Below are 26009 nucleotides of genomic sequence, written 5' to 3'. Positions count from 1 at the left end.
AGGAAAAAAAAAGACAAATTCGGATGGTAGAGTGCAAGTCTCACTGAGTGTAAGGCCCTGGGTTTGATCCTTTGCGCTTCACGGGCTCACCACGGATGACGGGACAGTGGCACTCCCGTGCGTGGTGGGAGCTACACTGGTGAGTCGCTTTACTCATGAGTACTTCAGTTCATTTCCTAAGGATGAGGGTATTCTTTTTTTAAGATTTTATTTATTTATTCATGAAGATAGAAGGAGAGAGAGAGAGAGAGAAAGAACCGGACATCACTCTGGTACATGTATTGGTGGGGATTAAACTCAGGACCTCATGCTTGAGAATCCAACACTTTATCCACTGCGCCACCTCTCGGACCACCTTTTTTTTTTTTTTTTAAAGATTTTATTTATTTATCAATGTGAAACATAGGAGGAGAGAGAAAGAACCAGGCATCACCCTGGTACATGTGCTGCCGGGGATTGAACTCAGGACCTCATGCTTGAGAGTCTGATGCTTTATCCACTGCGCCACTTCCCGGACCACACCACTTTTACAATTTATTTTATTTATTTATTTGTTTATTTATTTTCCCTTTTGTTGCCCTTGTTTTTTATTGTTGTAGTTATTGTTGTTGTTATTGATGTCGTTGTTAAGACAGGACAGAGAGAAATGGAGAGAGGAGGGGAAGACAGAGGAGGGGGGAGAGAAAGAGAGACATCTGCAGACCTGCTTTACCACCTATGAAGCAACTCCCCTGTGGGTGGGGAGCGGGAGGCTGGAATCGGGATCCTTATACTGGTCTTTGCGCTTTGTGCCACGTGCACTTACCCACTGCATAACTGCCCAACTCCCTACCTTTTTTTAAATTTAAAAAAATTTTATTTTTAATATTTACTTATCTATTCCCTTTTGTTGCCCTTGTTTTATTGTTGTTGTCATTGTTGGATAGGACAGAGAGGAATGGAGAGAGAAGGGGAAGACGAGGAGAGAGAGAAAGATACCTGCAGACCTGCTTTACCGCCTGTGAAGTGACTCCCCTGCAGGTGGGGAGCCGGGGTCTTGAACCGGGATCCTTACTCTGGTCTTTGTGCTTTGCGCCACCTGTGCTTAGCCTGCTGCGCTACTGCCCGACTCCTCCTTTTTTTTAAATTCCCTTATTGTTGCCCTTGTTGTTTTATTGTTGTAGTTCTTATTGTTGTTGTTATTGATGTCATCCTTGTTGTATAGGACAGAGAAATGGAGAGAGGAGGGGAAGACAGAGAAGGGGAGAGAAAGACACCTGCAGAACTGCTTCACCGCCTGTGAAATGACTCCCCAGCAGGTGGGGAGCTGGAGGCTCGAACTGGGATCCTTACACTGGTCCTTGCTCTTTGTGCCACGTGCGCTTAACCTGCTGCGCTGCCAACTCCCAAGGATATTCTTTTATCTAGACACAGCACAGTAATCAAGCTCAGTAAAATAATAGTGACATAGCATTCCAAAATGACTTCTTATCTGTGCCTGCCCCATGAATCCACCACTCCTGGAGGCCGTTTTTTTCTTTTTCCTTTCTCTTTATTTATTTTTTTTAATATTTTTATTTTTTTAGACATTTTATTTATTTATTAATGAGAAACATAGGAGGAGAGAGAAAGAACCAGGCATCACCCTGGTACATGTGCTGCTGGGGATTGAACTCAGGACCTCGTGCTCGAGAGTCGGATACCCTATCCACTGCACCACCTCCCGGACCACTCCTTTCTCTTTATTTGATAGGACAGACAAATTGAGAGGGGCAGGGGGGGTAGGGAGAGAGAAAGACACCTATAGCACTATTTCACTGATCGTGAAGCTCCTCTCTTGCAGATAGAGAGTGGGGCCTGAGCCCAGGTCTTTGTGCCTGGTAATGTTTTCACTCAACTAGGTGAGCAACCATCTAGCCCAATCATTCTAGCCTTAAATGTGTTTTCAGCACAGAAAATTAACTAAGTGAAGAATAGCCAAGTGAATTAATGGTATCCCCAGTTAACCCTTGTTTTCTCTCATGCTTTCTTGGTTTCATAATTTAGATTTAGGATAAACTCTTAAGAATGAATGGTTTAGACAGGATTATTATTACTAGAGGCAGAGGAGTAGAGAGAGTGAAAAAGACCACAGCGTGGTCCGGGACGTGGTGCAGTGGATAAAGCACTGAAATCTCAAGCATGAGGTTCTAACTTCGATCCCTGGCAGCACATGTACCAGAGTGATGTCTGGCTTCTCTCTCTCTTCTCCTTTCTCATGAATAAATAAATAAAATATTAGAAAAGAAAAGACAAGAAAAGAAAAGAGAAAGCCCACAGCACTGAAGCTTCCTTAAGTATGTGGGACCTGGGCTCAGAGCTGGCTCACGCTCATGGCATGGCAGCCCGCTATCCAGCAGCTATTTTACCAGCCTGGACTTTGCATGTTCTTAAGCTTCAATACATCTTGAGAGACGTGCTGATATTTCCTTGAAGGCATTCATTTACTTAGTTATCACTATAAGAGAGTTCACTTTCTTTTTGCAGCTGATTTTGGGTTTTGCTGGATATGGAAAAAAATAGCTTTGGAGCCTACTTGTTAAGCTAAATTTTTGTCTAGAGAGAGACATGTAGGATACTTATACTAATGCCGGTTTGAGTCTGAAGCCTCTGCAGAGTGATTCCTTTAGGCAGGCGTGCCATCCTGACTGCCTTTCTGTCCCCTCCAGGTTCCTCCTTCAGTGCAGCCAGGGATGCCCCCCCCTGCACAGCAGCCAGGGCTGGTGGCCCCCTCTGTGCAGGTGCCACCTCCTTTTGTCCTTCAGAACCAGTATGAGCCTGTTCAGCCCCACTGGTTTTACTGCAAGGAGGTAGAATACAAGCAGCTGTGGATGCCTTTCAGCATGTTTGACTCTCTGAATCTTGAGGAAACCTACAATTCAGGTAAGCCCTGCTTAGGCGTCACTGGGGGCTGCTTTCAGGAAGAGCGGATGGGAAGAGGGCTTTTCCTTGGCCTGTTCTTCCTCTCCTCCCCCTCCCCTCCCCTCCCCTCCCCTCCCCTCCCCTCCCCTCCCCTCCCCTCCCCTTTCCTTTTTGTGGCTGTCAAATTCCTTAAACTTTAAGATTCTCACCAAGACTCTGTACCTTAAAAAGAAAAGGTATCACTGGGAGCCGGGTGGTAGTGCAGCGAGTTAAGTGCATGTGGCACAAAGCGTAAGGATCCTGGTTGGAGTCCCCAGCTCCCCACCTGCAGGGGAGTCCTTTACAGGTGGTGAAGCAGGTCTGCAGGTGTCTGTCTTTCTCTCTTCCTCTCTGTCTTCCCCTCCTCTCTCCATTTCTGTCTGTCCTATCCAACAATGATGACAACAATAATAGCTACAACAATAAAACAACAAGGGTAACAAAAGGGAATAAATATATAAATATTTTAAAAAACATTTTTTTAAAAAAAGAAAAGATATCAGTAACATGAGTTTTGATTTTTGTGAACAGGGTGTTTGCAGAAATGAAAACCAAAGGGGCTGGGTGGTGGCGCACCTGGTTGAGCGCACATGTTACAGGGTACAAGGACCTGGGTTTGAGCCCCTGGTCCCCACCTGCATGGGAAAGCATCACAGGTGGTGAAGCAGGGCTGCAGGGGTCTCTCTGTCTATCTGTCACTCCCTTCCCTCTTGATTTCTGGCTGTCTATCCAAATAAATAAATAAATACCAAAAAAAGAAATCAGAACCACATTGTAGTAATCTTTGTTGCTTAATAATGCTTTGGGGGCTGGGTGTGGTGCACCTGGTTGGGTTGAATGCTCATGTTACAGTGCACTAGGACCCAGGTTTGAGCCCCCGCTCCCCACCTGCAGGGGGAAACCTTGGGTGACGAAGCAGTGCTGCAGGTATCTTCCTCTCTCCGCTCTATCTCTCACCCTCCACCCCTTTTTAAATCAGATCAGTGCTTATGATGATGAGGGGGATTGAACCTTCTCCATCTTTTTTTTTTTTTTTGCCTCCAGGGTTATTGCTGGGGCTTGGTGCCTGCACTGTGACTACTCTGCTCCTGGTGGCCATTTATTTACGTTAGTGGATAGGACAGAGAGAAGTTGAGAGGGGAGGGGGAGAGAGATGGGGGAGAGAAAGATAGACACCTGCAGACTCGTTTCACTGCTTGTGAATTGACTCCCCTGCAGGTGGAGATCCTTGTGTGGGTCCTTGCATTTAGTCCTTTTTTAAAAAAATATTTATTCCTTTTTTGTTGTCCTTGTTTTATTGTTGTAGTTATTGATGTCATCATTGTTGGATAGTAAGAGAGAAATGGAGAGAGGAGGGAAAGACGGGGAGAGAAAGACAGACACCTGCACACCTGCTTCACCGCCTGTGAAGCGACTCCCCTGCAGGTGGGGAGCTGGGGGCTCGAACCAGGATCTTTTTTTTTTTTTTAATTTTTTAAAAAATTTATTTAGTTTATTTATTCCCTTTTGTTGCCCTTGTTGTTTTATTGTTGTAGTTATTATTGTTGTTGTCGTTGTTGGATAGGACAGAGAGAAATGGAGAGAGGAGGGGAAGACAGAGAGGAGGAGAGAAAGATAGACACCTGCAGACCTGCTTCACCGCCTGTGAAGCGACTCCCCTGCAGGTGGGGAGCCGGGGTTCGAACCGGGATCCTTATGCCCGTCCTTGTGCGCCACCTGCGTTTAACCGGCTGCGCTACAGCCCGACTCCCTCGAACCAGGATCTTTACGCTGGTCCTTGCACTTTGCGCCACCTGCGTTTAACTCGCTGCGCTACCACCCGACTTTCCCCTTGCATTTAGTTCTATGTGTGCTTAACCCAGTGCGCCACCGTCCAGCCCCCTCTTCATGTTTTTTTTTTTTTCCTTTATTGGTGGATTATTGTTTTACAGTTGACAGTGAATACAGTAGTTGTACATGCGTAACATTTCTCAGGTTTCCACATAACTGTACAACCCCCACTAGGTCCTCTGTCGTCCTTTTCCAGGACCTGGACTCTCCTCCCACCCACCCCAGAGACTTTTCCTTTAGTGCAGTACGCCAACATTTTTTAAAATATGTTTATTATTGGATAGAGACAGAGAAATTGAGAGGTTTGGGGGAGATAGAGAGGAAAAGAGACAAAGAGACACCTGCAGCTCTGCTCACCACTTGTGAAGCTTTCTCTCCGCAGGTGCGGACCAGGGGCTGGAACCTGGATCCTTGTGCACTGTAATGTGAGCACTTAACCAGGCGCACCACTGCCTGGCTCCTCTTCCATCTTTCTAACAAGATTTATTTATTTATTTATTTACTTTATTTTATTTTATTTATTCCCTTTTGTTGCCCTTGTTTTATTGTTGTAGTTATTATTGTTGTTGTCGTTGTTGGACAGGACAGAGAGAAATGGAGAGAGGAGGGGAAGACAGAGAGGAGGAGAGAAAGATAGACACCAGCAGACCTGCTTCACCGCCTGTGAAGCGACTCCCCTGCAGGTGGGGAGCCGGGGTTCAAACCGGGATCCTTATGCCGGTCTTTGTGCTTTGTGCCACCTGCGCTTAACCCGCTGCGCTACAGCCTGACTCCCTATTTATTTATTTATTTATTTATGACTTAAAAAAAAATTCATTTATTCCCTTTTGTTGCCCTTGTTTTATTGTTGTAGTTATCATTGATGTGGTGTTGTATAGGACAGAGAGAAATGGAGAGAGAAGGGGAAGACAGAGACGGAGAGAAAGACAGAGACGGGGATAGAAAGACAGACCCCTGAAGACCTGCTTTACCGCTTGTGAAGTGACTCCCCTGCAGGTGGGGAGCTGGGCCTTGAACCGGGATCCTTACACTGGCCCTTGTACTTGGCGCCACCTGCGCTTACCCCGCTGCGCTACTGCCTGACTCCCTTCTAACAAAGGCTTATTAATGAAAGGAAGAGAGCCAGAGCCTCACTCTGGCACATGTGATGTTGGGGATCAAACTCAGCACCTCATGTTGTTAGGTCCAAGGTGTAGGTACCGCATCACCTGGGCTGCTGCAGCCATTTCTTGAGATAGACCGCGCTCAGCACGTGCTAACCCTTAAGAGGAGTCCAGAGCTGGGAGGTGACACAGTGGATAAAGTGTTGGACTCTGTCCCGAGGTCTCCAGTCCCATCTCTGCCATCACACATACCAAGAGCAATGCTCTAGGTCTCTTTCTTCTCTCTGCATGTCTCTCATAAATCAGTCATTAAAACGAGAAATTTTACACTAGAGACATACTTAGCCTGATGACATTTCCCAATGGGACTGAAAAATGGCCTGTTAATATTTTTATTTTAAGATTTTACTTATTTATTAATGAGAAAGATAGGAGGAGAGAAAAAAACCAGACATTACTCTGGTACATGTGCTGCCAGGGATTGAACTCGGGACCTCATGCTTTATCCACTGTGCCACCTACCGGGCCATCCTGCTAACATTTTTTTTTTAATTTAATTTTATTATTATTATTATATTTATTTATTAACCCTTTTGTTGCCGTTGTTGTTCTTTATTGTTGTCGTTGTTAGATAGGATAGAGAGAAATGGAGAGAGGAGGGGAAGACGGAGAGAGAAATATAGACACCTATAAATATAGACACCTAAGCGACTTTTCTGCAGGTGGGGAGCTGGGGGCTTGAACTGGGATCCTTACCCTGGTCCTTGTGCCTTGTGCCACCTGCGTTTAACCCGCTGTGCTACCGCCCCTACTCCTTTTTTTTTTTTTAACCAGAGCTGCTCAGCTCTGGCTTATGGTGGTGCAGGGGATTGAACCTGGGACTTTGGAGCCTCAGGCACAAGTGTCTCTTTGCATAACCATTATGTTATCCACCCCTGCCCAATTTCTCACACATGAGAGAGCATTTCACATGACACACATACACACAGAGAGAGAGAGAGAGAGAGAGAGAGAGAGAGAGAGAGAGAGGGAGGAGCCAGAGCACTACTCTAGCACCTGTGGTGCTGAGGATTGAGCTGGGACTCTCAGGTGCTAATCCGACGCTCTGCAAGTTGAATTGTTCCCCAGGCAGTGCAGGTTGATCTTAAACTTCTATTCTTAAACAAAAATTACTGTAGTTCTTTGTCTTCAAGGCCCGGCTAGTCTTCATCACTGTCACTGTCAAATATGCCTTGTCATTTTGTCATCTTCGCATCACAACGTGGACTTTGTGTTCCAGTCCAGCCAGACCCCGAGAGTGTGGTTCTGCCCACGGATGGAGGGCGCTACGATGTTTTCCTCTATGACCGAGTGAGGAAGGCCGTGTACTGGGAAGAGGAGCCCATGGAAGTGAGACGCTGTACCTGGTTTTACAAAGGGGACATGGACAGCCGGTTCATCCCCTATACGGAAGAATTCAGTGAGAAACTAGAGGTGGGCCCATCTGTCTCTGCTGTTCTTTAAAAACACAGACTGGGGCGGAGGGTAGATAGCTTAATGGGTATGCAAACAGACTCTCATGCATGAGGCTCCAAAGCCCCAGGCTTAATCCCCCTGCACCACCATAAGCTAGAGCTAAAGAGTGCTCTGGTTAAAAAATAAAATAAAATAGGGAGTCGGGCGGTAGCGCAGCGGGTTAAGCGCAGGTGGCGCAAAACACAAGGACCAGCGTAAGGATCCCGGTTCGAGCCCCTGGCTCCCCACCTGCAGGGGAGTCGCTTCACAGGCGGTGAAGCAGGTCTGCAGGTGTCTATCTTTCTATCCCCCCTCTGTCTTCCCCTCCTCTCTCCATTTCTCTCTGTCCTATCCAACAATGACAACATCAATAACAACAACAGTAATAACTATAACAATAAAACAACAAGGGCAACAAAAGGGAATAAATAAATAAATATTAAAAAATAAATAAATAAAATAAAATAATCAAACAATAAAACCACCCAGGCTCTGTGTGCATTGTAACCTGTGTGGCACCACTCTCAGTGGGGCAATACTTTATTTCTAAGGGAGTCTTGGACACAGACAAAACTGCTTTTTAAGTGGTGTTATCGTTTATGAGGTGCTAATCATGGTCCCAGCATCTGTTTCAGGAGTGCGCCAGAAGTGTAATAATGTTCGTCTGTCAAGCTTCTAAAGGAGCTTGGGCTGCTGGGATCCTATTCACAACACATGCCACTTCCTTTCAAATCTTAGTTTAGCTAAAAGTTTGAAAGTAGTCTTTGCTTCGTGAAAATAACTAAAACAGAACAGGAGTTAATGTCGTGAGACTGACTTTCTTAAAAATCTGGTGATTAAGTTTCATTTAATTATGTTAATCTCTTAAAATTCAGAGAGCTAAGCATTTGAAATAAGTTAGATGAATTCAGTTTCTTCCGTGGAAAATAAGATACAGGACATTTTTGAGTATCAAGATGAAGCAGCAGAAGAGCTTTCTAGCTACATGTAAACTGACACGGGACGACGTGCAAGCCGGCAGCGCCTCTAGGCTTAGCCCTAGTCTCAGCTACATGTAAACTGACACGGGACAACGTGCAAGCCGGCAGCACCTCTAGGTTTAGTCCTAGTCCCAACCTAAGAGAGAGCAAGCCCACAGATAGCAAATAACAGTGTTGCTGTGTGGTAGCAATAACCAGTTGGAAACCATAATGAAGTATTTCTATTTTGTTATTTAATGTTTTTAAAAATTATTTAGTAATGAGAAAGATAAAGAGAATCAGATATCACTCTTGTACATGTGCTGCTGGGGACTGGACTTGGCACTTCATGCTTGAAGTCCAACATTTTATCTGTTCATTTACCTGTGGACCTCCTCTCTACCAGCTGAGCTGTTGAAGGGAGAAGAAGGTACATTTAAAACACTAAGAAACCTGCAGACTTAAGTAGGAGAAAATATCCATCCAACAAAAGGTATTTATCAACTTTGTGGAGATGAAACTCTGGAAGTAATAAAGATTTATTTATTAAAAAAAAAAAGAGAAAAGAAAAAAGAAAGAGAAGGAGGAATAGAGAACCAGAGCATCACCACTCTGGCAGGTGCAGTGTTGTATTTGGACTCAGGACCTCTTGTTTGAGAGTCTAGTACTTGATCCACTGTACCAGCCCCACAGCCTTGGTTTATTAATTAGAGAGAGAGAGACAGACAACCAGAGCATCACTCTGGTGATAGTGGTGCTGGATCTCATGTTTGAGAATCCAGTGCTTTATCCATTGCACTACCTCCCAGGCCACTAATTCTATAACTTTGGTGTAATCGGTGTATATTTATTTATTTATTTATTTTTACCAGAGCGCTCAGCACTGGCTTATGGTGGTACAGGGGATTGAACCTGGGACTTTGGAGCCTCAGGCATGAGAGGCAGATTTGCTATCTACCATCTGCCCACAGTGTTTTTATTTTTTAGGTAAAATTAACTTTTTTCAGAGTGAAGGAGAGACATAGAAAAGAGAAAAGAGAAAAGAGAAGAGGAGAGAGACAGAGAGAGAGAAAGAGAGACACAGAGAGAGAGACAGACAACATAGTGCCAACGCTTCCTTCAGTGCAGTGGGGGTGAGGCCTGACCCTGGGTTGTGTGCACGGCAGAGCAGGTGCACTGTGCAGGTGAGCTGGCTTGTGCTCGTGTTGGACTGTGGAGGCGCAATAAAGTACAAATCTTCACAGGAGAGCTGCGAGCCTAGTGCACACAGAGCGACTGTGGGAATGAGGTTGAAACTGAGAGAGGTGATAAAAACGAGGTGTTTGAAGAGGAGCAACTGAGTCGCCATTTTTCCATGACCACAGTTCTCTATCACAACAAGACCAACTATTTTATTTTATTTTAATTTTATTTTATTTATTAGATAGAGACAGAAATTGAGAGGGGAAGGAGGAGATAGAGAGGGAAAAAGACAGAAAGACACCTGCAGCCCTGCTTCACCACAAGTGAAGCTTTCCCCCACTGCAGGTGGGGTCCAGGGGCTTGAACCTGGGTCCTTGTGCACTATAAAGTATGCACTTAACCGGATGTGCCACTGCCTGGCCCCTAAGACCAACTCTTGAGAGAGCTGGTTGTAACTCTGAACAGTCCATAAAAAAATTAGTCGTCATGTGAGGACTAGTGGTATTTTGTTATGGAATCCCTATGTAAAGAGCAGTGAGAGAGAGAGGGAGAGGGAGAGAGTGTGTGTGTGAGAGTGTGGGGGAAGGGAGAGGGAGGAAGGGAGAGAGACAAACACACACACAGATAGATAGATAGATAGATAGATAGATAGATAGGGTAGACATTATAGCCCCGAAGCGCCCTTTAGTGAGGTGGGAGCCAGGCTTGAACTTGGGTTACAAGTGAGCCTGTGAATAGACCTTCTAAAACTTGTGTTACTTCTTCAGAGTCGGGAGAATGTGATTTAGGTGTGAGAGTAACTGCTTGAGGTAACACACAGTGATAAACACACACAGCGACAGGACAACTGCTGTTTCTCTTCTCACGAGTACTGATAGGGCTGATGACCTTCTACTCTCTCATTGCGGGCTATTTGCTTACATTGGGCTGTGAGCTGTTTTCTTTGTCACAGGCTGAATACAAGAAGGCTGTGACCACCAATCAGTGGCACCGCAGGCTGGAGTTTCCCAGTGGAGAGACCATCGTGATGCACAATCCAAAGGTAACGACTCGGCTCTGTCTCAGCTCCTCAGGCAATCACTGTCACTTCAGTCATTAGTCTCACTGAATCTGCTTGGTAAATAGTTGCATTTATTAACTTTTGCAACCCAAACACAACACAGACATTGCTTTGCTGTTTACTGTGGTCTAGGGCTGGGTCAGGGATTCCACAGTAGAGTGAGTAACGCACCCTTTCTCTGGGGCTGGTCCCCGGGTTCTGGGAGAGCTTGACAGAGACTGGAAATAAGTGGAATTCCGGGATGTGCAGTGGTATTTTTATTTTACTTATTTATTTATTTTTTAAATAGTCTTTACTTAATTTATTGGATAGAGACAGAAATCAAGAGGGAAGGAGGTGATAGAGAGGGGGAGAGACAGAGACATCTGCAGCACTGCTTCACCAGGGGTTTGAACTTCCGTCCTTGCACACTGTAACGTGTGCGCTCAACCAGGTGCGCCACCACCCGGCCCCTATTTTTGTCTTGTTAAAAAAAAAAAGTTTATTCTAGTTAACTTACCATAGAAACACAAATGAAATTCAAAAAATTTTTTTTGAAGTTTATTTTGGTGTAATGCTTTTAGAGTTTAGTGTGTGCCATATAAGTTGTTTGTTTGTTTATTTACTTATTGGCCTCCAGGGTTATCGCTGGTGCTCTGTGCCAACACTTGTGAATCCACTGCTCCTGGCGGTCACTTTTTCTATCTTTTTAAATTAAAAAAAAAATCTTTATTTATTTACTTATTGGATAGAGACAGAGAGAAATTGAGAGGGGCAGAGGAGTTAGAGAGAGAGAGAGAGACAAAGACACCTGAAGCCCTGCTTTACCACTTGTGAACTTTCCCCCTGCAGGTGGGAAGCTCAAACCTGGGTCCCTATGTGTGTAATGTGTACCATCACCTGGCCCACAGTTGTTCCTATAGGATGGGAACAGAAAGAAATTAAGTTTGGAGGGAATGATAGGGAGTGAGAGAGAAAGATAGACACCTGCAGACCTGCTTCACCACTTGTGAGGTGACCATCCTGCAGGTGGGGAGCCAGGGTTCAAATTGGGATCCTTGTGCTGGTCCTTGCGCTTTGTACTCTGTGTACTTAACCTGGTGCGCTACTACCCAGCCCCCCGGATTAATTTTTGGATTAATTAATTAATCCAACTTTAAAAAATAATTTTATTCCCTTTTTGTTGCCCTTGTTGTTTTATTGTTGTCTGTCATTGTAGGATAGGACAGAGAGAAATGGAGAGAGGAGGGGAAGACAGAGAGAGGGAGAGAAAGACAGACACCTGCAGACCTGCTTCACCGCCTGTGAAGCGACTCCCCTGCAGTGGTGAGCCGGGGGCTTGAACCAGGATCCTTACGTGGGTCCTTGCGCTTCGCGCCATGTGCGCTTAACCTGCTGCGTTACCGCCCGATTCCATTGATCCGACTTCTGTAAAAGGGTAGACAGTAAATGCTGAAGGTCTCATAGGCTGTGTTGTCCTTATGGAGACTGAAATAAATAAAAATATCATTCATGTGGCAGTAAAATTTAAAATGTATTAATAGGATTATGAGATGAGAAAGAAGTCTCTCTTAAAACGACTGCAGTTCCGTAATAGTTTCTCTTCTTGGTGTCCACTCTTAACCTTTTTTTTTTTTCTGTCTGTGGTGTCAGGGTTGCAACCCAATATCTTGTGTATATGTGATGCCGTCAAGCCAATTCCCTGGCTCAGTTTTTTCTTTTTCTATTTGGAGAGAGAATAAAGGACAGACACCAAAGTGCTGCTCACCGTCCTTGGAGTGCTGTGTGCCTTTCCTTGGTGCTCTCATGTGGCGGTGCTAGGGATTGAGTTTAACCTCACATATGGTAGGTAGCACTCGCTACACATGACTGAGCTTTGTGCCACTTTTTTTAATTTTTAAAAATTTATTTATTTTCCCTTTTGTTGCCCTTGTTTTTTTTATTGTTGTAGTTATTGTTGTTGTTATTAATGTTGTCGTCGTTGGATAGGACAGAAAGAAATGGGGAGAGGAGGGGAAGACAGAGAGGAGGAGAGAAAGAGAGACACCTGCAGACCTGCTTCACCGCCTGTGAAGGGCCTCCCCTGCAGGTGGGGAGCTAGGGCCTCGAACCAGGATCCTTACGCCATGTGCTACATTTTTAAAGTCAAGGTATGCTGCTTCTGATTTATTTTATTTTCTGAAATAAACTTTGAAAATAATAGAATCAGTTTGCTTAGTTTTAATGGCTAATGATCACTAGTAAGACTATTCCAGAATCAGTTTTTTTGGGAAGAGTATCAGTAGCACCTGATGTATAATCCATCTCCACACTCTGAGGAAGCTTATTAGGTATGCAAGTAAATTACTTAGCCTTTTAGATATATTTATTTATTGGGGGTTGGGCGGTAGCGCAGAGGGTTAAGCGCACATAGTGCGAAGCACAAGAGTTGGATCCCGGTTCAATCCCCCACTCCCCAGCTGCAGGGGGGTTTCTCCCCAGCTGTGGGGGGGGTTGCTTCACAGGTGGTGAAGCAGGTCTACAGGTATCTTTCTCTCCCCCTCTGTCTTCCCCATCTCTCTTGATTTTTCTCTGTTCTATCCGACAACTGCAGTAATGGCAACAATAATAATAATAATCACAAGGGCAACAAAAGGGAAAAAAATAGCCTCCAGGAGCAGTGGATTCGTGGTACAGGCAGGCATCAAGGCCCAGCGATAACCCTGGAGACAAATATATATGAACAGACATTGGATAGAGACAAATTGAGAGGAAAGGGACATAGAGAGGGAAAGAGAAACACCTGCTTTACCACTTGTGAAGCATCCCCCCTGCAGGTGGGGGGGTGGTTTGAACCTGGGTCTTTGAGCATAGAAACATGTACGCTCTACCTGGTGTGCCGCTGCGCAGCTCCCCAATTCTTTAGCCTTTATCGGAAATGACTTTGGTGGGGGCTTGTTGTAATCCTCTTTTGTTTCATCTGGAAGGTTATTGTTCAGTTCCAGCCTTCAGCAGTGCCTGATGAATGGGGGACCACACAGGACGGACAGACAAGACCCAGGGTGGTGAAGCGCGGGATTGATGACAGCCTTGATGAAATTCCGGGCGGTGAGTGTAGTTTATTCAAGACCCTGGCCAGTTTCAGACATCTCTGTTTCAACACAAGAGATAGTCATTAGGGCTACCTGCTACAGCATGGAGAAATCAACTCTGCTGGCACATCTTTTTTAGAAATGTTACTCCTTTTGTGACTTTTTTTCTTCCTTTTAATTTAGAGTTCTGTTGAAGATACAGAAATCACGTATTAAAAAGATAAGGTTTGGCAGTATTTTTGGATGTGTTGTATCTCCACTGGTTTGTATAACTCTGGTGTCAGAGTAGGTAAACTTCTGTAACGTGCACTCAACCAGGTGCGCCACCACCCGGCCCTGCAGACAATATTCTTTTGTCATTTCCTAAGACCATACAAAAAACAAGTTTGTAACTGTCCAAATAAGAACAACACTTTAAAAGATGTAAAAAGAGAAACCGAAGAACACGCACAGAAATGGGTTGGCAAACCATGGCCCCTATGCCAAGTGCTTCTCATGATTTTTACAAAGTCTCACTGCTAGCCACGCTGCCCACAGATAGGCTCATCCTGCAGTGGGAGAGCCGCACAGATAACATAACTGAGTCCAAGTGGCCTGCACAGCCTGAAGTAGTTACTGTTTGCTTCATGCTTCTCTCGTAGGGGAAATGCCTCAAGTTGACCACTTGGTGTTCATGGTGCACGGCATTGGGCCTGTGTGTGACTTGCGCTTTAGAAGCATTATTGAATGTGGTAAGTTTCTTTCATGGACTGGTTTGAGAAATAATAGCTAGGCTTTTGAGTGTTCTTTTCCTGAGGTTCCATCTGTAGACTGTTGGCCGAGGGAAGAGGGGATCTCAGAGTCACTGGGAGATAGCAGTCATGTCTTGATTTTTTTCTCTTCCTCCTATACATAGCCCATAAAATCCTGTACTGAGAAGAATTAGAAGGGACTTTGGCACTTTTTTTTTTTTTTCCTGACAAACCGCCTCAGCCCGAGCACTTGTAGTGGCTAGGGACGCCTGTGTATGAACCTGATTTATAGTGAGTGAGGTGTCAGGTGGTTTAATGCGACTGAATCTACAGGCTTACTGAGATTTTTGAAGTTCTTTTTTTTTTTTAAAGATTTAAAAAAAAAATTATTCATGAGAAAGAGGAGGAGACAAAGAACCAGACATCACTCTGGTACGTGTGCTGCCAGGAATTGAACTTAAGACCTCACGCTTGAGAGTCCAGTGCCTTATCCAATACACCACCATCTGAGATTTTTGAAGTTTTATTTTTACTCATTTATTTTAGTAGATTAGAAAAAAAAAGTCTTGTGTTCAACAAGGGCAACAAAAGGGAATAAATAAATAAAATAAAATAAAATATAAAAAAATTACAAAAAAGTCTTGTGTTTTAAGTTTTCACTTATTTTGTATATATATGTATATACATACTTATATATACAGAGAGAGAAGGGGTGAAAAATTGGAAGGGAAGGGGGTATATAGAGAGGGAGAGAGAAAGAGAGACATCTGCAGAACTGCTTCACCACACATGAAGCCTTCCCCTTGCAGGTGGGGACTGAGGGCTTAAACATGTAACATGTGCGCTCTACTGAGTGTAGCACCACCTCACTTTAAAAAAAAAATTATTTATTTAAGAAAGGAGACACTAACAAAATCACAGGATGGGGGGGGGGGTAAAAATTCACACAATTCCCACCACCCAATCTCCATATCCCATCCCCTCCCCTGATAGCTTTCCCATTCTCTATCCCTCTGGGAGCATGGACCCAGGGTCCTTGTGGGTTGCAGAAGGTAGAAGGTCTGGCTTCTGGAATTGCTTCCCCACTGAACATGGGTGTTGACTGGTCGATCCATACTCCCAGTCTGTGTCTCTTTCCCTAGTGGGGTGGGTCTCTGGGGAAGTGGAGCTCCAGGACACATTGGTGGGGTCTTTAGTCCAGGGAAACCTGGCCGGCATCCTGATGGCATCTGGAACTTGGTGGCTGAAAAGAAAATTAACATACAAAGCCAAACAAATTGTTGAAGATTACCTTTTTTTTTTTTTTTTTTAAGCCAGAGTGCTACTCAGCTGTGGCTTATGGTGGTACATGGGATTGAATCTGGAACCTCAGAGCCTTAGACATGAAAGTTTGTTTGCATAACCACCATACCAACTCCTCTGTAGTTTTATTTCAAGTCTTTAAAGTAGTAGTTCAAGGGTAGGAGATAGCATATGGTTATGCAAATAGACTTTCATCTCTGAGGCTCCAAAGTCAACCATAAGCCAGAGCTGAGCAGTGCTCTGGGATCTCCCCTGTTTCTGCCATGCATGAAAATAAAATGAAATAAATCTTGAAAAATAATAGCTCGGGAGTCGGGCAGTAGCGCAGCGGGTTAAGCGGACGTGGCACAAAGCGCAAGGACCTGCATAATGATCCCGTTTCGAACCCCTGGCTCCCCACCTGCAGCGGAGTCACTTCCCAGGTGGTGAAGCAGGTCTGCAGGTGTCTTTCTCCCTCTCTCTGTCTTCCCCTCCTCCTCTCTCCATTTCTCTCTGTCCTGTCCAACAACAATGACGTCAATAACAACAACAACTACAACTACAGCAACAATAAAAAAACAAGGGTAACAAAAGGGAAAATAAATAAATATAAAAAAATTAAAAATAATAGTTCATAATTAACTGGACTGGAGATGGGTGGGCTCACTCACAGCTGTCAGATATACAGTCTACAGCACTGGGGAAAAGATTAAATATGGAAAATCAATAGCTTGCTTGCTGGCTACTTGGTTCACAGCAAATATCTCCCATGTGTCATTTAGAACTCCCAGAAAACCGTTGGAATGTAGCTGCTGTCCCCGTCATTCCCACTAGCAAGTGAGTCACTGAGGCCCAGAGGGGCTTCGTAGGCACTGGAGCAGGGTCCTGGGCAGGTGCTTAGATTCTGCCCCCTGGGCCAGGCTACTATCCTAGAGTTTTGCTCCTCACTAGCTTCTATCTAAAGCGATGAAAAAGTTAGAAACAGTGCCCTAAGAGTCAGCTTTTCACATTTTCAAATTTTTGGATGAACCTTGTTTTTTTTTTCTTCTAGCAGTTCTGTAGAGGCCTCTCTTTCTCCTTCTCTATATAGCCCCCTTCCCTCCCAGTCTCTCTGTGTACCCAAAAATAAATGAAAACTTAAAAAGATTTCCTTTTTTTTTTCCTTTTCAAATTTATTATTGGATAGAGGTAGAAATTGGGAGGGAAGAGGGAGATAGGAAGAGAGACAGAGACACCTGCAGGCCTGCTTCACCACTCATGAAGCTTTTCCCCTGCAGGTAGGGGCCAGGGGCTTGAACCTGGGTCCTTGTGCACTGTAATGTGTGCATTTAACCAGTTGCGTCACCGCCTGACCCCATAGAGAGATCTTTCTAATCTTCTAAAATAAATGAATAAATAAAACATCAAAAATCTAAGTAAACCAGGTAGATTTACAGTTCCATTAAATCACCTCGGACAGCTCACTCACTGCTTTTTCTTGTAAATAAATTCCTGGCATATTTGAAGTATTTGCTAATTATCAAGCTAGGAAAATTCATTAACTTAATTTGTCTTCCCTGATCATTATTATTATTTTTTTTCCAAGTGGATGATTTTAGGGTGGTTTCTCTCAAATTGCTGCAGACACATTTCAAGAAATCCTTAGATGAGAAGAAAGCCAGCCGAGTGGAGTTCCTGCCTGTCCACTGGCACGGTGCTTTGGGCGGGGACGCCACAGGAGTTGACAGGTGTGTGGATCGTGCTTGTTCTGCAGACTAATCATACTTAGGTTGCACATGTAAACCAGTATGTGAATAGTTTAATAGGACATCAACAAATGCATTTCTTGTCCCCCCCCCCCCCCCAGCACTGCTCAGCTCTGGTTTATAATGGTGTTGGGGGTTGAACCTGGGACTTTGGATCCTCAGGCATGAGAGTCTTTTTGCATAACCATTATGCTCTCTATCCCCACCCTTTGTTTCATAATTTTAGTAACCTAGTTGCTCTGATTGATTCAATTCTGACTGTTGAGATTGTGTGATTTTTTTTTTTTTTGTGTGTGTGTGTGTGTGTGCATGTGTGTACAGACATGTATGCTTCCTATTAAAATATTTAGATGGTCTAAGGAATTTGAAATTTGTTAATTGATTATCTAATTAATTTTTGTCATAGTTAGGGCTTCTAAATAATTTAAATGGGATTTATTTATTTATTTTTGTTGTCGTTAGGACTTCACTGCTCCAGACTTTTTTTTCTTTGCCTCCAGGGTTATTGCTGGGGTTCAGTGCCTGCACTACGAATCCACTGCTCCTGGAGGCCATTTTTCCCATTTTGTTGCCTTTGTTGTTGCCCTTGTTATTATTGCTGTTGTTGTTGGACAGAACAGAGAGAAATTGAGAGAGGAGGAGAAGACAGGGGGAGAGAAAGAGACACCTGCAGATCTGCTTCACTGCCTGTGAGGCGATCCCCCTGCAGGTGGGGAGCCGAGGGCTGGAACCAGGATCCTTGTGCCTTGCGCCAGGTGCGCTTAACCTGCTGTGCTACCGCCCCCTTTTTTTCCCCAGAGTGAGAGCTAGGCAGGCCACGGCACCAAAGCTTCCGTAAGTGCGATAGTCCTACTGTGTGTTGTCCTGAGGACTTGAGCCTGGTTGTGTGCGTGGCAAACTGTCCTCTGCGGTTAGGGCAGCTGTCTCATTGGTCCTTAAGCTGATTTTGGAATACTTTTCTGGATAGTATGTGTGCTTAGCCAGGTGTGCCACCACTTGGCCCCCATAGAATACTTTTCTGGGGTAGAAGAGATAGCATAAGATTTTTGCAAAAAGGCTTTCATGTCGGAGGCCCCAAAGTCCCAGGTTCAATCATTTGAACACAGCATGAGCCAGAGCTGAGCATTGCTGTGGTTAAAAAAATACCTTCGCGGGGCCCAAGTGGCGGCGTGCATGGCTGGGCACATATCCACCATGTGCAAGGGTCTGAGTCTCAGCCTGCATTCCACCTGCATGGGGCATGCTTCTCAATATGTGAAGCAGGGCTGCGCTGTCTCTTTCTCTCTTTCTTGCTCTCCTTCTCCTCTCTCAATTTCTCTGTCTTATCAGAAAAGAAAAGTAAAAAAATGGCCGCTGGGAGCAGTGGATTCACAATGCTGCACTGAACCCCAGCAGTAATCCTGGTGGCAATATATATATATTTATAGAGGTGCTGGGGTTTGAACCTGGGACCTCAGAGCCTCAGGTTTGAAAGGCTTTTTTATTTATTTATTTATTTATTTATTTATTTATTTATTTATATTTTTTAACCGGAGCATTGTTCAGCTCTGGCTTATGGTCGTGTGGGAGATTGAATCTGGGACTTTGAGCCTCAGGCATGAGAGTCTGTGAAAGGCTTTTTGCATAGCCATTATGCTATCTCCCCAGCCCCTATATATATTCCTTTAAAAATTTTTTTTTAAGATTTATTATTGGATAGAGACAGAGAGAACTTGTGAGAGGGGGAGATAGAGGAGAGAAACAAAGAGACACCTACAGTTCTACTTCACATCTAGTGAAGCTTTCCCCCTGCAGGGGCTTGAACCCAGGTCCTTGCACACTGTAGTGTGCCAGGTGCGCCACCGCCTGGCCCACAAATGTCCAACTTTTATGATCTGTAGTGGTTTAGGTAGGAAGCTGGCCTTGTACATCCTAGGGTCTTAGGGCCATCCCTGTTCTCTCTCTACCTACTAGATGATAGTGCATGCTCCTTTCCTCAAGGAATAACCAAAAGTATCTCCAGTCAACTCTAGCTGTCTCTTGGGCATGTGGGGTGTGCTGGGGTGGGCTGGGGAGACTGCCTGGAGAGGTTGAAATGCCCTTGGGTGAGAACCAGTCATTGAGATTATTGTTTCTCAGTGCAGACTCGTGGCAACACAGTTCTTTGTCATTGCAAGACTGTTGCAATGTATGGCAGGCCTTTAAGTATCTTTAGTTAGTTTAATTTATCATTATTATTGTTTTTACCAGGATATTGCTTAGCACTGGCTTATGGTGGTACTGGGGTTTGAACTTGGGACTTTTGCTACCTCAGGCATGGAAGTCTTTTGGCATAACTGTTAATGCTATTTCCCCAGCCCTTAGTATTCTTTGTTTAAAAGCAACCACCAGGGATTGTGGCAAGTAAAAATTCCCCACTCAATTCTGAATGTCTCCAAATGGGAGTGACAGATTTCGCTAAGATTTCTCCTGGGACATGAGGCTGAGGACGCAGCTGGATTTTAGGGAGTGGTTATGATGTTTCAGGGCACTTGATGCCATAAAGATTATCCTGCCGGCAGCTTCCTGTCTTTGCTAGGAGCTGTTCACCATGGCCATCTTGTGAAGCTCTTTGCTGCATTCTCTGTTTTTTGTTCTATCTTCAGTTTTTGTCAGGTTTCCTGATTTCCAATAAATTGGAAAAAAAATGTAATCCCGCTTTTCGCAAAATGAAAGTCTTTGCCTACTTTCCAGCTCTTGAGAGGTTCCCATAACTTGTAGTGCAACTACAGGCACATGATGACTTTTGGGCTGGGAACCTGGCACAGCAGACCTGCACGTCTGATGCCCCAGCTGTTCCAGACTTAATCCTAGATGCCATCATACTCCAGAGCTGAGCGGGGGTCTGGTCTAGGTCTGTCTCTCTCTCATATGGAGGGAGATAAGTACATATTTAAATAAAACCTTTTCCTTTTCTTTAAAAAGAGATTAATTAACGAGAGGGAGAAAGAATTGGAGCATCGCTCTGGTACATGCAACACCAGGGAATGAACTCAGGACCTCACGTTTGTCAGGCTAATGCAACCTCCTGGGCTGCAGAACTCTTAGTTTTGTTCTGTTTACAGAATTAGTCTGGGAGGCTTTTTTTCCCCTTTCCCTAAAATATTTTTGGGACCCAGCATCCGAAAGCCATATATTAAGGGTCATTGTTGACTAAACTTACCTTTATGTATTTTTTCTTTATGAATAGGAATGTTAAGAAAATCACCTTACCGAGTATTGGCCGGTTTCGTCACTTCACCAATGAGACCTTGCTAGACATTTTATTTTACAGTAGCCCTACCTACTGCCAGATGATTGTGGAAAAGGTGGGAGTGGAGATTAACCGACTGTATGCACTCTTTATGAGCCGGAACCCAGACTTCCAAGGAGGCGTCTCTGTTGCTGGCCACAGTTTAGGTAAAAGTGCCAAATAGCTCCATTTCACACAGAGTCTGCTGCTTTATTCTCAGAGGGGTTACTGGATCTGAGGATTTTTTTTTAGTAAAGGGTAGAAGTCAGTGAATGCCTTGCCTTTAGATTCTGCCTTTGCTGTTCACTTCTAGCAGCTGCCTAGGAATGCTTTATATTTTAACTTATCTTGCTGTATTGTAAAGAATATTGATCTTGATAAACACTGAACTTTAGTGTGATTAGGGACTTTGGAAAAAAATAGGAGAATTTGCTTAGTATTATAAAAGTATCTGGTACATTTACAAAGCAAAATGCTTCTGTTTCTCAGGTTCTTTAATACTGTTTGACATCTTGTCTAATCAAAAAGATTTAAATTTATCAAAGTCTCCTGGGCCTTTTGCTGTTGTTAATGGAGTTGTGAAGCAGCCACACTTTCAGGAAAAGCAGGTATGGCCTGGCTAACAATCGGGTTTAGAATTGGAACTGAGCACTTTCCCAAAATTTCAATTGTTATTTGAAATGGCTTCCCCCCCCCCCTTTTTCTTTTTTTCTTTTTCTTTCCCACCAAAGCATTGCTTATCTGTGGCTTGTGGTGTGGGGGATTGAACCTGAGAGATATCGGAACCTTAGCCATGAAAATTTCTTTGCAAAATCATTTTGCTGCCTCCCCGGAAAGGTTTATACTTTGGGGCTTCCAAGTACAATGAATTCATTTGTCTTTCACTTTTTTTTTTCCTGGTGGATTATCAATTTAAGTGTGAAAGTTTATCATTATTAGAAATGTACTTAGGAGAGGTCGGGCGGTGGCGCAGCGGGTTAAGTACAGGTGGCGCAAAGCGCAGAACCGGCAGGCATAAGGATCCCGGTTCGAGCCCCCGGCTCCCCACCTGCAGGGAGTCGCTTCACAGGCGGTGAAACAGGTCTGCAGGTGTCTGTCTTTCTCACCCCTTCTCTGTCTTCTGCAGGTGTCTATCTTTCTCTCCCCTTCTCTGTCTTCTTCTCTCTCCATTACTCTCTGTCCTATCCAATAATGACGACATCAAAAACAACAATAATAAAACAACAAGGGCCACAAAAAGGAAAATAAATAATAATAAAAAAGAAATGTACTAAGGAAATGGAGACAAGAGTGACTTATTAAATTTACATACCTTTTCAGAATACTCAGACTTTGACAGGCTACCAAAAATTACAATTTGTTTGTAGGACACACTTAAGATTTTCTATAGTTTTTCTGATCTTTATAAAAATCCTTCAACTATTTTCTTTTAAGATGCCTGAAGAGCCCAAACTGACTTTGGATGAGTCTTCTGACCTTGATGTTGAAAATGAAGAAGTCTTAACTTTGCAAGAAACTCTGGAAGCACTTAGCCTCTCTGAATACACTAGCACTTTTGAAAAGGAAAAGATTGATATGGAATCTCTGGTAATGATGATACAGTTGGATTCATTTTTTTTTTTTTAATTTTTAAATTACTATCTTTATTTATGGATTGGATAGAGACAGTCAGAAATTGAGAGGGAAGGGGGACTAGAGAGGGTGAGAGACAGAGAGACACCTGCAGCATTGCTTCACCACTTGTGAAGCTTTCCCCCTGCAGGTGGGGACTGGGGGCTCGAACCCAGGTTCTTGTGCATTGTAACATGTGCGCTCAACCAGGTGCGCCACCACACGGCCCTATTTATTTTTAAAGAAAGATACCAGAGCACCGCTCAGCTCTGGCTTATGGTGGTGCTGGGAACTGTACCTGGGACCTTAGAGCCTCAGGCATGAAAGTCTTTTGCATAACCTTTATGCTGTCTCCCCAGCCCAGTTTGTTTGTTTGTTTGTTTGAAGAAAGACTTCTCTATTAACAAGGGAGTAGGGGAGAGGGGAGGAGATAGAGAAAGCGAGAGAAGCAAAGCATCACTCTGGCACTGAACTCAGGGACTAAACTAAGGACCTCATCCTTGAGAGTCCAAGGCTTTACCTATTGCATCACTAACCTACCCAGAGCACTCAGTTTTGCATCAAAAGATATAAGGAGGAGCTTCGTGGTAGCGCACCTGGTTGGGCACACATATTATAACGCACAAGAACCCAAGTTTGAGCCTCTGGTCCCCACCCGCAAGGGGAAAGCTTTGCAAATGGTGAAGCAGTGTTGCAGGTGTCTTTGTCTCTCTCCTTTTTTTTTTTAAATTTATTTCTTTATTGGGGAATTAATGTTTTACATTCAACAGTAAATACAATAGTTTGTACATGCATACCATTCCCCAGATTCCCATTTAACAATACAACCCCCACTATGGACCTGTATTCACATCTTTCATGGACCTGTATTCTCCCCACCCACCCACCCCAGAGTCTTTTACTTTGTTTTTTTTTTATTTTTTTATTATTTTTATTTTTTAATTTATTTTTTAATTTTTTATTTAAGAAAGGATTAATTAACAAAACCATAGGGTAGGAGGGGTACAACTCCACACAATTCCCACCGCCCAATCTCCATATCCCACCCCCTCCCCCAATAGCTTTCCCATTCTCTATCCCTCTGGGAGCATGGACCCAGGGTCATTGTGGGTTGCAGAAGGTAGAAGGTCTGGCTTCTGTAATTGCTTCCCCGCTGAACATGGGCGTTGACTGGTCGGTCCATACTCCCAGTCTGCCTCTCTCTTTCCCTAGTAGGGTGGGTCTCTGGGGAAGCTGAGCTCCAGGACATATTGGTGGTCTCTTCAATCCAGGGAAGTCTGGCCGGCATCCTGATGACACCTGGAACCTGGTGACTGAAAAGAGAGTTAACATACAAAGCCAAACAAATTGTTGAGCAATCATGGACCCAAAGCTTGGAAACGTGGAGAGGAAGTATTAGGGAGGTACTCACTGCAAACTCTAGTGTACTTCTGCTTTCTTACTTTGGTGCCATACTCCAAACTCAGTCAATTTCTGCTTTGCGTTTCTACTTCTTTTTTTTTTTTACATGCATAACATTCCCCAGATTCCCATTTAACAATACAACCCCCACTATTTCATTCATCATCTTTCATGGACCTGTATTCTCCCCACCCGCCCACCCACCCCAGAGTCTTTTACTTTGGTGTAATACTCCAATTCCATTTCAGGTTCTACTTGTGTTTTCTTTTCTAATCTTGTTTTTCAACTTCTGCCTGAGAGTGAGACCATCCCATATTCATCCTTCTGTTTCTGACTTATTTCACTCAACATGATTTTTTCAAGGTCCATCCAAGATCGCTGAAAACGGTGAAGTCACCATTTTTTACAGCTGAGTAGTATTCCATTGTGTATATATACCACAACTTGCTCAGCCACTCATCTGTTGTTGGACACCTGGGTTGCTTCCAGGTTTTGGCTATTACAAATTGTGCTGCCAAGAACATATGTGTACACAGATCTTTTTCGATGGATGTGTTGGGTTCCTTAGGATATATCCCCAGGAGAGGAATTGCAGGGTCATAGGGTAGGTCCATTTCTAGCCTTCTGAGAGTTCTCCAGACTGTTCTCCACAGAGGTTGGACCAATTGACATTCCCACCAGCAGTGCAGGAGGGTTCCTTTGACCCCACACCCTCTCCAGCATAGAGGAATGCCACTGACTTTTGAATGTTAATTTTATAGCCTGACACATTACTGTATTGCATGATGATTTCCAAAAGCTTCTTGCTGGATTCGTTAGGTTTTTCCATGTATACTATCATGCCATCTGCAAATAAGGAGAATTTGACTTCTTCTCTTCCAATCTGTATCCTTGAATTCCTTGCTCCTGCCTGATTGCTATGGCAAGAACTTCCAACACTATGTTGAATAGTAATGGTGATAGAGGGCAGCCCTGTATGATGTTGGCTGTAGTATGATGTTGGCTGTAGGTTTGCTATATATAGACTCCACTATCTTCAGGAATTTTCCATCTATTCCCATTTTTTGTAGTGTTGTGATCATAAAGGGATGTTGTATTTTGTCAAAGGCTTTCTCTGCATCTATTGATATGACCATGTGGTTTTTGGTCTTGCTTTTGTTGATGTGGTGGATCACATTGATTGATTTACGTATATTAAACCAACCTTGCATGCCTGGGATAAACCCCACTTGGTCATGATGAACAATCTTTTTGATATACTGCTATATCTGGTTGGCTAGAATTTTGTTCAATATTTTCGCATCTATGTTCATCAGAGATATTGGTCTGTAGTTTTCTTTTTTGGTTGTGTCCCTGTCTGCTTTTGGTATCAGGGTGATGTTGGTTTCATAGAAGCTGGCAGGGAGTATTCCAGTGTCTTCAATCTTCTGGAAGACTTTTAAAAGTAGAGGTGTTAGTTCTTCTTTGAAGGTTTTGTAGAATTTATTTGTAAAACCATCTGGTCCAGGACTTTTATTTTTGGGGAGATTTTTGATAACTGTTTCAATTTCATTAGCTGTGATGGGCCTGTTCATGTTACCCACTTCCTCTTTACTTAGTTTTGGAAGTTGGTAGGTATCTAGGAAATCATTCATTTCTTCCAGGTTCTCTAGCTTGGTGGCATATAGTTGTTCATGGAAGCCTCGCATGATATGTTGAATTTCTGTGGTGTCTGTTGTGATATCTCCTCTTTCATTTACTATTCGATTTATTTGCGTCTTCCTTTTTTGTTTTGTGAGTCTAGCTAAAGGTTTGTCGATTTTGTTTACTTTTTCGAAGAACCAACATTTACTTTCATTGATGTTTTTATGGTTTTCCTATTTTCAATGTTATTTATTTCTGCCCTAACTTTAGTGATTTCTGTCCTTCTGGTTGTTTTAGGGTTCCTTTGTTGTTCTTCTTCTAGGTCTTTAAGATGTGCAATCAGGCTGTTTATTTGTGCTTTTTCTTGTTTCCTAATGTGTGCTTGTATAGCTGTGAACTTCCCTCTTAGGACTGCTTTAGCTGTGTCCCAAATATTTTGATAGCTTGTGTCTTCATTTTCATTGAACTCTTGAAACATTTTGATTTCTTCCTTGATTTCCTCTTTGACCCAGAAGTTGTTAAGTAGTGTACTGTTGAGCTTCTACATTTTGGGACTGTTACTAATCTTTTGTTGATTGTTAAGTGTTAGTTTAATTCCACTGTGGTCTGAGAAGATGCTTGGGATGATTTCAATGCTCTTGCATTGGCTGATGCTGTCTTTGTGGCCTATCCTATATGGTCTATCCTTGAGAATGACCCATGTGGATTTGAGTAAAATGTGTATTCCAGTTTCTTGGGATGAATGACTCTGAAAATGTCCAATAGTTCTA

At 43.6% G+C, this 26009-nt stretch overlaps 1 protein-coding gene across 4 annotated transcripts in view; it reads left to right on the top strand.

Annotated features, from left to right (window-relative positions):
- The window catches only part of SEC23IP (SEC23 interacting protein), a 66477-nt gene that overhangs the window by 10748 nt on the left and 29720 nt on the right, over window positions 1-26009 (top strand). For all 4 annotated transcript variants that reach the window (XM_060171183.1, XM_060171182.1, XM_060171180.1 and 1 more), the window contains exons 3-11: window positions 2688-2901; window positions 7132-7325; window positions 10440-10529; window positions 13493-13613; window positions 14239-14328; window positions 17195-17336; window positions 20563-20771; window positions 21094-21212; window positions 22039-22191. In XM_060171183.1, the coding sequence (XP_060027166.1) occupies window positions 2688-2901; window positions 7132-7325; window positions 10440-10529; window positions 13493-13613; window positions 14239-14328; window positions 17195-17336; window positions 20563-20771; window positions 21094-21212; window positions 22039-22191 (1332 nt within the window). The remainder of the gene's footprint in view (window positions 1-2687; window positions 2902-7131; window positions 7326-10439; window positions 10530-13492; window positions 13614-14238; window positions 14329-17194; window positions 17337-20562; window positions 20772-21093; window positions 21213-22038; window positions 22192-26009) is intronic.

The sequence above is a fragment of the Erinaceus europaeus genome, chromosome 14 (assembly GCF_950295315.1).
Source record: "Erinaceus europaeus chromosome 14, mEriEur2.1, whole genome shotgun sequence".
Classification (NCBI taxonomy): domain Eukaryota; kingdom Metazoa; phylum Chordata; class Mammalia; order Eulipotyphla; family Erinaceidae; genus Erinaceus; species Erinaceus europaeus.
The sequence above is the reverse complement of the archived record's forward strand: the minus strand, read 5'-3'. Positions and strand labels throughout refer to the sequence as shown.